This window comes from Hevea brasiliensis, chromosome 9 (assembly GCF_030052815.1).
Source record: "Hevea brasiliensis isolate MT/VB/25A 57/8 chromosome 9, ASM3005281v1, whole genome shotgun sequence".
Lineage (NCBI taxonomy): Eukaryota > Viridiplantae > Streptophyta > Magnoliopsida > Malpighiales > Euphorbiaceae > Hevea > Hevea brasiliensis.
In genome coordinates this window covers 25,854,145-25,866,228 of record NC_079501.1, presented here as the reverse complement: position 1 = coordinate 25,866,228, position 12,084 = coordinate 25,854,145, and the positions used below count along the sequence as shown (strand labels likewise).

General features: G+C 29.4%; 2 protein-coding genes across 2 annotated transcripts; both read right to left on the bottom strand.

The window, feature by feature from the left end:
- Positions 1-2,837: 2,837 nt before the first annotated feature.
- Positions 2,838-5,957, bottom strand: LOC110640876 (NADH dehydrogenase [ubiquinone] 1 beta subcomplex subunit 8, mitochondrial). Its single transcript, XM_021792403.2, has 4 exons — positions 5,668-5,957; positions 5,441-5,527; positions 5,248-5,343; positions 2,838-3,090 (listed from the first exon to the last, which is right to left on the bottom strand). Exons 1-4 carry the CDS (start codon positions 5,803-5,805, stop codon positions 3,034-3,036), a joined length of 378 nt encoding a protein of 125 aa, XP_021648095.2. The 5' UTR covers positions 5,806-5,957; the 3' UTR covers positions 2,838-3,033.
- Positions 5,958-10,004: 4,047 nt separating this feature from the next.
- On the bottom strand, positions 10,005-11,494 carry LOC110640868 (L-lactate dehydrogenase B). The gene is made up of 2 exons (XM_021792395.2): positions 10,820-11,494; positions 10,005-10,724 (listed from the first exon to the last, which is right to left on the bottom strand). Exons 1-2 carry the CDS (start codon positions 11,423-11,425, stop codon positions 10,281-10,283), a joined length of 1,050 nt encoding a protein of 349 aa, XP_021648087.1. The 5' UTR covers positions 11,426-11,494; the 3' UTR covers positions 10,005-10,280.
- Positions 11,495-12,084: the final 590 nt, after the last annotated feature.

Below are 12,084 nucleotides of genomic sequence, written 5' to 3'. Positions count from 1 at the left end.
CAACTCTAACAACTCTCTTCATTTTTGGAGGTAGTTCGTCGGAACTAGCTGAGGGGCCAGCTAACAAGTAATATTTAGATTTATTTCCCTGGAGTTCAGGCGGAAGAAGGTTCCTTCAACGTACAGCTCAAGTTCAATGAAGCTTAAAGAAACTTGAAAAGAAACTACATATTATAATTACTTCATGACACGATGATAGGCAAATAAAATGCGGAATTATTCACAATTAAATGAGATATAATAAGTGAGCGCAATTTAATTTAAATTAAAAAATTAACCCATTCGATTTAATTCAAAATTTTAATTCAACTTTCTCAATAAATTGATTCAATTAAATTTTTAAGTTTAAAAAATTCATTCTATTTAGTTTGATTCAATTTTCTAAAAAAATAGTATAATTGAATTATAACTGAACTTTTTTTTTAATTATTGTTGTATATGTAAATAATTTCATTTTTTAATTAATAGTTATTAATCAGATCTCAAATTAGAATTAAAATAAAATATTTAATTAAAATAAGATCTGAAATGAGTACAAAATAAATTAAAAAAAAAAAAAACTCAAGATGAAGCATGAACCAAGAAACCAAATAAAATTTGTTCAATTCAATTTAGTTTTCTCCCTAATTCAATTGGATTTATTGCAAATTTCATTTTTAAATTTTGTTAATTTTTCAAGCCGAAGCAAATCAATATATGCTCTTCCTTATACAGTATCTAATTAAATCCATGAAATAAATTAATATTAATGTGTTATGGAAATTGTAATAAAAACACAATTATATAAAATGATCTGGGCCATCTTTCGTTAATTTTAATTCAATGATTATTTCATATTTTTTAAATAAATGTAATATATAGTATTTAATAATGACTTAATTAAATATACCCTTTATTTTGTTAAGAGTGAAAGGTCAAGATTTACTGTGAAATTAATTTTTGTACTAACTGACTGGTAAGTTATATTTCTATATTTTTTTTTATTAAATTATTTTTTTTTTTTTTTGCAGAATCCTCTTTTGGGTTCTTGATTAGCTCTTTCTTAACATCTGCCCCTTTAATTGGCAATAATGGCCGGTCAAAATAGGTACTGAATTTGTGTACATAGCTGATTCCACTGTCCTTGTTGGAATTTTTTTTTTGTTTAATAATGTCTCTCTCTATTCATATATAAAATAAGATAAATTACAATTTTATTTAAATTCATTTGAAGTAAAATGGATGATTCGTTAAAAGAATACAGGAATTGAAGAAAAAAGCAAGAAGCCGGAATTGAAGCATTACGGTAACCTTCTTGGTTCACTACTTATTCGACAAGAACACACCGTAAGGCAAAGAAATAAATTATTGAAACAAAAAGAACTGAGTACTTATGGACACTTGAATCCTTCTGGAATTTTCTTGCCGCAGTTTTTGAGGAACAAGCTCAAATCGACAGGAACGTTGAGGTTGATGCCCAAGACATTAGCTCTAATGGCAGTGCAGAGGCAAAGATCAGCTTCAAGATCAACAAGATTACCAATGAGGCTGCAGCAAAGTGCATCTGGTGGGATCTTAATTAGCCCCATTGGCACATACTTTGAACTTTAGGGCATCCACGGAGCAAGTCGCAGCGCTTACCATACTGCAGAAGAGGAGGTTGAGGGAGCAGAAAGGCAATGGAGGGTACAGTTCTTGAAGCCTTTTCTGAAAGATGTATGTCCTAAAATTATAGTATGGTTTCTGAGATGTAATTAGCCTCTGTAAGTTTATGTCCTAAAATTATAGTATGGTTTCTGAGATATAATTAGCCTCTGTAGGTTTCAAGAGACTGAGGGAAATGGTGAATGGATTAGTTGAGGAATGAGGATTTTATAGACGGAGATGCAGTACAGAATAAGCTGTCAAAAATGAAGAATGTGAGCACGTTGCTTTGGCATTATCGTTTCAAAATATATGGCTAGCATTACAATGACGAATTTATAATTGTGTCTAGAGAATCCTGAATGCCAATTATAGATCAAAGCAATTGATGTAGCCTGATGATCGTCGAATAATTTGACTATTTTTAATTTATGGGTCTAATTATTAATAGTTAGAGAGATGAGAAATGAACTTCACAATTTTTGAAACAAATTCAATACTAATGAAATATATCTAACTAATTTTTTGATTTCAAGTTCTTGAAATATTTTACTATTAAATTTATTCGATATTTGTATAGAAAAAATAATACCATTTAGATGTTTTCATGTAATTCAAATAATATATAATTAAATACTTCATTGAATATAAATGTAATGACAAAAAAATTATACCCAGAGCTTGTATATATTATATTTTTACATATTATTTTTTATTACAACAATAATTATTTAAAATTTAATTACATTTATCTTGCCCTGGAGACCAATTGCAACCAAATACAATGATGTCAGACATCGAGAGTTGAGAGAGCTGAATGGCAAACTAACTCGAGAGATGAATGCCAAACTAACTCCATAACTTGATTAACTTTTTTTAAACTTTATTGAAGCACAATCAACATGTCAATATAATTCAGATAATTGCCATCAGCACGCAAGTAAGATCATAACTTGCATGGAAGGTTATTGTACAACTTCACTCGGATCACATAGTCCCTCATAAATATTAAATTGAATGAAAATAAAGTTTGCAGCTCTAGCTCAGGAACAACATAATTTCAGAAGTAGAGATTAGAGAGTCAGGAACATCCACAAACCCATGTTTATGGGAATGGGATGTGCCATTTTTAAATGGTACGGTTTTTTCTAGTGTTTGGAGGCAACTTTTACCGAATAACACAACTAATTCATTTTCCCACACTAGCAGAAGCATTTAACAGTGAAAAAGAATCACCATATTTGTTTCGGGAATCCGATTTAAACAAAACCATCTCAAGCAATTTGTTTCATGAGGTTAACGTCAGCTGCAACCATTATTTTTATCAACTGTTTGAAATTCCACAAGCAAACAGATGAACATATGCGAAACACCATAAACCGTACAATGCCTTGCACGCAGACGATTAACCTACGGTTCTCCACCAAGCTCCACCCGCAAGTTGTCATATGGATATACTTTTGGCGTCTGGTCAACAAATTCAGAAAATGTTAAATGTTGTACAACACTAAATAGGAGTACATCCCCAACTAGTATTAAAGCCACAACCCCAACATTCATTACATATACCTTTAACAGCTAAATGTTTAAACAAAATTATTTCTAACAAATAGAAGGTATGCACCTAGCCAAATAGCAGTCTCAAATTCAATCACTAATGCATGCATGATAAGAAAATAAGGAAATTCAGGAAAACAACCCTTTTTTAATTTCCTTAAATAACCCCCCAAAGTAAGTGATTTCAGAGTCATTACTTCAAATGCCATAAACGCATCATAAATAATTGAGTTTCAGTAATTAAACAGCACATAAAATGCGTATGGCAAAATGAAATAGGGAACACAGATACTTGACTCACAGAGAGAACTACAGAACTGCATTATGCTGCAAACACCTTTAATAAGACATGATAGTATAGGCATTAAAACAAAAAAAAAAAAATTCCTTCATACAACATGACACTACAGTGGCATTTCCTCCCACAAACAGGGGTTGCATGACCTAGGATGATTATACTGTTTAACCATGATTTTACCCTGCTCTGATCAATTTTTGAGATTGAGATGCAACTCAAAAATAAACTATATCATGCGTCATGGTCCAAAGTTATTACTTGGAATCTCCATGAACACAAGCAATCCTCACTAAATCGACGCAGGCTTAAATATTATTGAGGTCAAACTGTAATCTGTATTACAGAAGAAATAAGAAATTCCTCCTATCCAAAGGAATTGACTCACTCTCAATGACAAATTTTTAGCTTCTGAAATCAGTGGCAGATATTAATGAAAATAAACAAGCGACTTCCTAGGAAGAACAAGAGCACAATCAACGACTATTTAGAGGCTTAAGAATGAGGATGAAAGGGCTTGTAAACAAGTTCCTTGAATGATCAAGGTCCTATGGCCTAAATATACATAAATCTTACAATATCATCAGCATCATATATTGCATATTATGCTGCCTTGAAAAAGAACTTGGATCACATAAAACAACAGTATGTGAGATGGCATGTCAATTGAGCCCATGAAAATGAAAACCAAGTCAGCGTAAGTGATACAAGGATCAAACCTTAACATAGATTCATTTGTTCCCTTTGGCTGCAGTAGGATAAGGCAGGGTACAGAACCAAGTTGTAGAAGAGAATATCAGGAGATCATAAAATGTACATGACATGACAGACAAGAAGACAATGCTGCTAAAAGAAAAAGAAGACAATGCTGCTAAAAGAAAAAAAAAAAAAAAGCTTAAGTTCAATGTCAAAGGGGAGTCTGCATATGAGACACACACAGTATCACTCTGTCCTGAAGCTTTTTCTTTTAGGAATCTTAGTTAGAATAACTAGACTTGTTTCATTTAAAAATCATCAACTTGTGAATGACAATCAAATGGAAACAAGAGGAATATTATTGCACCATTGTTCGGATACTCCAGAAAGATCAAAGGCCTTATAAACTTCTACTACTTTTTGTGGTAATTCAATATAGAAACTAATATTGTTACAAGAGGCTTTGAGTCTAATTTAGCAATTGTAACATTTAAATACACACTTAAGCCATTCATCACGTTGTCCCAAATCAATGTAAAAAGGGGAAAAAAAAAGGGAAATGCATTTTATCAGAAAGGGCCACTTCCTTCACTTGCACAGAAAACAAATTAGTTATAAAGAAAAAAATAATAATAATTGATATGGAAAAAGCTGGCTGATAATAAATCAACTAAAAAGATTACAGGATCAGGATATTGAGTTCCATGTGTCTCATTCAAGAAGTTCCATGATTAAAATTTAAAATCAAAGGTTTAAAGTAAAGTAACAGAACCTACTGATGAAAAACTAAATACAACACAGTAAAAACAGATGTACAGAACTGATGCATCTTCAAAAATACAAAGCATTGTATAGAAACTGGATTGAAGTAGAGTTCACCATACAATGTTTATCAAATATCAACTCAAACCTTACTCATTTTCCATATTGACAAGACGAACCCCTTCCAACAATTGACATCAAAATTGAAACAAACACCAATTCCATTCCTTACCAAAACCAAGCCCTTTTCATTATAAGCGAGAAATATCACATTCTGATGCACAAACAAATAAAAAAGGGGTTGTTTGCCATACATATGGTATCTTAGAAGCTTTGTCATTCCACACGGCTAACAGTCCCAGTGTCGCGAAAAAGCCCAAACCTCCACACATCCAAGCCAAAGCCTCATACTGTTAACACACACACACCCCCAACAAAAAATACACGTTACTTGCAAAAGAATAAGATAATCAGAAGAATTTGATCTTTATGGATTGGTATTATTACCTTTCCAACAGTATCGGCAATGCGATCAATACAAGGCTCAGGAAACGGAGTTCCGTTGTCCCAGACCAGTTCATCATTTACTGGAAGCTAAAGCACAGAAAACAAATCAAGTGAATTTAGGGATTTAATAGTTTATTTTCGATGGTTTGAAAATTTTGGCAAAAGAAAAAAAAAAGGTTATAGGCATGGAGGTTTAATGAATAAGAGTATGTACTGTAAATACTGACAGGTTTGTCAGGTACGATGTGTTTGCCGACCGGGAGACCCATGCCGGAGCGAAGACGAAGAGAGGAGGTTACGGAGCGACCAACGACACCGTTTCCTCCCATGATCCGTGATGCCACGTTGCTCAATCTTCCTGCCATTTTCTTCTGTTTCACCTTTCTCCTCAACTATTCCACTACTTCTCTCTAGCCAATCAATCCTTTCTGGCTGGTGACTTCCGGAGTTTAGCTCTCAATCTCTGTTACCAAACCATTGATGTCGCTAGCGCGATCGGGTCGAATGGATTACCATCAAATTGGATCAGGATATATGCCTAACCCAATATCAGACCCAATTACAAGCTCCAGAGAGCCTTTCATTGCCCTTTGTCAGTCAAGCCCAATTACAACAGCCAATCGAGTGCATCACATGTATATTTTATCATCGTCAAATCACGGTTAATTATAATGCCCTAGAAAATAGCGTTTATTTGGGCACAAATTTTTATCTTTAATCATATTTATAACAGTTGAAACTTATAATCTATATTATATATAAATATATGAAAGGAGAAAAAAAATATTAACTTTAATTAAATTATTTTTTATTTTTAAAATTAATTATAATTATATTTTATTATTTAAAATTTTTAATTTTAAAATTTATATAAATTTAAAATTTTTAATTTTACTTTTACTTAATTTTAATAAAATATAAAATTTTATAAAAAATAATTAATTAAAATAAAAAATTAATAAATAAAAAATTATTAATTCATCTATTATTTATAAAAATATAAAAAAAATATATATTTATAGCAATAAATAAATAATTTGTCACCAATAATCCTATTAAATATATTACATGCTATCTATATAGCTTTATTGCTAATACTATTTAGTGATAAAAATATTCATCGTTAATAATTTTAACAATTAATACTTTCTAAATATTATCATTGTTAATTTTTTAGGAACATAAAATTTGTTGTTAAGTCCTTTATTATGTTAATTTTATAATATTGTCACCAATAATTTTTAGCAATGAAATTTTTGTCACTAAATACCTAATAATTTTATTTTTTAATATTACAATAACTAATATAAATTAAAATTTTAATATTATTTTAATAATAATTCTACATATCCTAAAAAATATATTATAATTCTTAATATAATAATTCTATAACTATAACCCTATAAGTATTATTAATTTATTAAAAATTATTTAATTTATTTCAATAAAATTAATAAATATGTATATTTAATTAAATAAAAATTTAGCTTTAACGATATATTAAAATTAAGAATTTTAATTTTTAAACGAATTGAAATAGATAAACCACATTATTGTTTATAAATTTATAACTTTTTTAAATTATTTATATTAATAAAAATATAGTTTTAATTAAACCTAAAATTTATTTTTATATATAAACAAATTTTACTTATTTCATTTCTATTAAGAATAAAAATAAATAATTTTATATTCTCAAATTATTGTCAATATAATAAATTAAAAAATAATTTTTATTGAAAAATTTAATAAAATTATTATAATTGCATTTTAATTTTGACTAATTTAGGTAAAAAAAATAAAGCTAACACTAATTTTACAATTTTAAAAAAATCAACTAAAATTTTAAATAAAATTAAAAAAAATGCTTAGAATTTTTTTATTAATTAGTCCTATTTTCAAATTAATTTTATTCTTTATACCAATAAAATATTATAATTTATAAATATATTAAAAATTTTTTAAAAATACTATTCATAAAAATTATTTGGACTTTGTTTGAATAATTAATTGTTTAAAATAAAAATAAATAAAAATATATTAAAAAATCATAACATCAAATTTAAATACTTATTCATTTCAAATTTTTATCTATTTATATAAAGTTTATATTATTATTTAATGACTAAATGACTAAAAAAATAAAAACCTTTAAAAATTTTCTCAATTTTAGTTAACCTTTTAATTTTATTAATTTAATCTCAAATTTTGACATTAGTTTCAATTTTAGCAATTAGTCTAATTGGATTTCCTTATTGATAAAATTAATTCAAATATTTGTATACATTGTTAATATTAGCTAATCTATTTATTTTTATATTAATTTTAACAGTTATTCTCAATTTGATAAAAAAATATTATTTTACTTAATTTATTTATTATTTTGAAAATTATAATTACATTTATTTTAGTTTTATTATTTATTTATATTTTTTTCCTTAAATTTAAAATAAAATAATAAGAAATATGTGAATTAAAAGTATAAGTAGAAAGAAAGAGAGAAAAAATAAAAATTTAGATAATAATATTAGTTATATTAGTTTTTATAACATCAAGTTTGTTAAAATTAATAAATATACTAGAATTATTAAATATATTAATAAAACTAAAGGAGTAGCTAAAATTTGTAATAAATAAAAAATTTAAATTATTTTCATCAATTGATAAGTCAATTGTTTTAAATTAAATTTATTACTAAAACTAAAAACATTTGGAAAGATTTATAATTAAATTGATTTAATTAAAAGTTTTTACTAAAATTGATAATTAACGTAAATCTTTTATAACATAATTATATTAAAAAATAAAATCAATATATGATATATAATTATAACAATGTATTTTTAAATTATATATTTTAATTTTTCATCAATATATTTACCATATATTTTTTTTAAACACTTCAATTTTTTTATTTTTTAATTTACATTATATAGAATTATATATATTTAAATTAATAAATAATGAAAATTCATTCAATCATTAACTTAATTTTTTACTTATAGTGTTGTATTCTTTTTTAATAATTAATTAATAAATATAAAAATGTGAATAAAAAAATTTACAAAATAATCAAATTATTTTATAATTTTCTAATTTATAATAAATAATAATTAATTTATTAAAATTTTAGTCTTATTATAAATTTTATTTTAACAAATATTTATATAGATAAAAGTCCTAACTCATAAATAATTTTATTAATAGTAAATGATAATATATAATTTAAAGGTTTAATATTAAAAAATATTCTTTTCAAATTTTTATAATTATAGTTTTTTTAATAATAATTTTATTTCATGTGTTTTATTTATAAAATTTCATTTGGCTAAAGTAATATAATTTATTAATTTTTTTTATAACTTTTTTAATTAACTTTAATTAGAAGTAAAATACAGTCATACTAATGAATAATTAAATTTAATTAGCTATTAAAAATAATATATAATGATAATATTATATTATATAAAAAAAATTTTAAAAATTATATAAAAAGAGTTTAAATCATAAATTTATATAATAAGTAAATCAACGTACAACGCACGTTAAGCTAAAAATTAATTTTCTACAAAGAAAGCACATGCACCAAGAACACATAATAATTCCAAACCACATAGTCATTTTTCAGGGCTAAAGCACCTCTTTTTCAAAGTGATAAGCAACTTTTTCAAGAATTTTATCCATTCTAGATGATGATCCCCGCATGTGATAGCCAAAATTGCTTCCTTAATGCTTTCATTCTTGTTGAAAGGACACCCAACAATCAGAATGCCTTTTTCCTTGTCAAATATTTGCCTGTCCTTTTGAATAAGGAAAGCTAAACAATGAAAAATAGTTGGCTTAAAAAAATTTAGGTAAAAGACAAAAGTGCCAAGGGTTGAATAATATAAGCTATTCACATTGGAAAATAGTTGGTATGTGTGAAATTTCAGTAATCTATTGCTATATTTCCATTTAATTCATAGTTTGAGAAATTTCCTTGTTTGATCAGGAATTCTTCTTTCTTCTAGCTTCCTCCTTCAGCAGAAGGCTTTTTTTTTCCACTCATTAAAAAATTATTCTTTTATAAAGAGTCAAGATTATGAACATGCCTTTTGGGTTGTATAGGAAAGTCATTGACTATGTCAATATGCTTATGCATTTTCCTAAAAATCTTTTTCCCTTTTATACCATTCAAAGAAAGACAAAAAGGAAAGTGTATTACATTAAACAAACCTATGTAACCAAGTTACAATTACCTACCAGCTACAACTATCAGTTATCAATTACTATCAACTCCTATCAATCATCGACTATATTTAACAGTAGCCCTAAATCTCAGGTAATTTAGAATGTTTGTTTTAGAACAGGGAATTAATCTCATATCATTACATTGCATGACGAATCACGTTACAGGTATAATTACTCCAAAGGTAGTCGCTTCTTCGTGTAGCTCACAATCTTCTGAGAAAGCAGGTCAGTGTGTACATTTTCAGTTAGCATTCAGGACGTTAGCTACAGCTACCCTTTTGTGCATGTTAAAAGCCCGACAGCTTCTCATTTGAATTTAATCAGGATTATAATATTCATTAACCACGTCTTTCTTTTATTTTTCTTTCAACTGCAAATAATCGCATCTTCTAGAAGTAAATTGATACTGGTTTTGACATAAAAACCAGGAACAGTTACATGTTTATTTTCAAATTAGGAAGTACAAAATTGAAAACAAATTACAGCCATTTCATATGATCTTCTATACGGACGATATTTAAGAAATTTAAAGAAAATGAATTAGCCTGCGGACTACACCACTAATACTATATGGTATATAGTATTAGTAACGTGAAGTCCAATGTCCCCCTCATATTCCCAATTGGCTTTGCACCTCCAGGAGGGTCTTAGCCGAGTCCCTGAGTCGCTGTGCCTCTTCCTCCGTCAAATGTACATTGGTGACTCCCAACACTCCGCCTCTGCCCAACTGTGCTGGCAAGCTCAAGAACACATCCCCACCGTCAATGCCATAGAAGCCTTTTGCAAGGACTGAAACAGGGTGGATTTTCCTCTGGTTTCTAAGTATGGAGCGAGCCAAGTTAGCCGCAGAATAGCCAATTGCCCAAGAAGTGTAGCCCTTGAGATTAATCACTTCATATGCACTGTCCACAACAGCTTTGTGAATGTTCTCCAGTGTCTCCTTCTCGTAGGCGATTTCCTGCTTCTCTAAGAAGCTCAATATTGGCACTCCACCAACACTTATGCTCGACCATAATGCCACTGAACTATCACCGTGTTCACCAACAATGTAGGCCTGCAAAAATTACACAACCATCAGTTCTCTGCTTCAGACTACTAAAAGCCTATTTCCAAAAAGAAAATTGAATATACAAAAAGCAAGAAGCAAACCTGCACGTCCTGGGCGGTAACGTCGAGATGATCCGCGATCAAGAACCGAAACCTTGAACTGTCCAAGTTTGTGCCCGATCCAATCACCCGATTCGACGGGAACCCGGAGATCTTCCACGCAATGTACGTCAAAACGTCAACCGGATTAGAAACAATCATCAAAATGGAATCGGGCGAGTACTTGGCAAGCGGAGGGATGATCATTTCAAAAAGGGTCACGTTTCTCTGCAGCAGGTTCAGCCTAGACTCGCCCGGGATCTGGCGGGCCCCGGCAGTGATGATACAGAGATCGGATCCTACGGTGACGGAATAATCAGTGGAAGCGAGGATTTTGGTGCGTGGAAGGAAGGCAGCGGCATGCTGAAGGTCAAGCATCTCACCATGGAGCTTGTCGGCCTTAGCGTCAACGAGAGCCAGCTCGTCGGCCAAGTCTTGGGTGAGGATGGTTTGGGCTATGGCCATCCCGACATTGCCGGTGCCAACGACAGAGATTTTAGTGTGGCGCTTGGTAGGGGAAGGCGGAGAAGTGTTGTGGATAGGCTTGAAGAAGACCTGGCTGAGGTCCAGACCGCCTGGGCCAAGTGAACCAGAAGGACTCTTGTGCATTGTGAAGCTATAAATGATAGAAATTTCTCTGCGTTTGATTTGTTTGCTGAAGAGATGGAGAAGATTGCGGTATTTATATACGGAGATGGGAAAGAAAGGAAAGTGTAGCAGGGGAGAAAGAAAGACAACGGGGTCGTTTTTCGTTTCGATTTCAACGGTCTAACGTTCTGGAAGGGCTTTACAAGCGCGTGACATATCCTCCAAATCCAATTAACTTCATGATTGTTAGAACGAAGGAAATTACTCGTTTGGTAGAAAAGTATGGGGCGAAAGAAATTACATGGTGAGAAAATGAGGAAGGAATAGGAACGAGGGGATGAGAAAATGAAGAGAGAGAATAGGAAGGTTAATTTTCATAGTTATAATTATATCTTTATTAAGTTAAATAAAATGATATTATATATTCAAAGATAAATTTATAATTTTAAATTTTAGAAAATATACTTCACTTGTTCTCTTCTTCAATTTGAGGCGATTATTGTCATATGGGGTGTCTAAGAAAAACTTACACAACTTTTATATTACTTTTTCCTCCCTCTTGATTTCCAAACAAAAGAAAATAACTTTCTCTCTCTTCTTTTTCTTGCCTACTTTCTCTCCTTTCTTAATATTAGGTTAGAAAAGGAACGTGTGTCTAATTATTTATTAACATTATAAAT

What these genes read in the sequence shown, in the direction of transcription:
- LOC110640876 (XM_021792403.2), bottom strand. Translation starts at nt 5,805, where the DNA reads ATGGCAGGAAGATTGAGCAACGTGGCATCACGGATCATGGGAGGAAAC. An exon ending in TTGCCGATACTGTTGGAAAG is followed by an intron (nt 5,344 to 5,440) that starts GTAATAATACCA and finishes GTGTGTTAACAG; the next exon opens with TATGAGGCTTTGGCTTGGAT. An exon ending in AAGCTTCTAAGATACCATAT is followed by an intron (nt 3,091 to 5,247) that starts GTATGGCAAACA and finishes TTTGTTGACCAG; the next exon opens with ACGCCAAAAGTATATCCATA.
- LOC110640868 (XM_021792395.2), bottom strand. Translation starts at nt 11,425, where the DNA reads ATGCACAAGAGTCCTTCTGGTTCACTTGGCCCAGGCGGTCTGGACCTC. An exon ending in TTACCGCCCAGGACGTGCAG is followed by an intron (nt 10,725 to 10,819) that starts GTTTGCTTCTTG and finishes TAATTTTTGCAG; the next exon opens with GCCTACATTGTTGGTGAACA.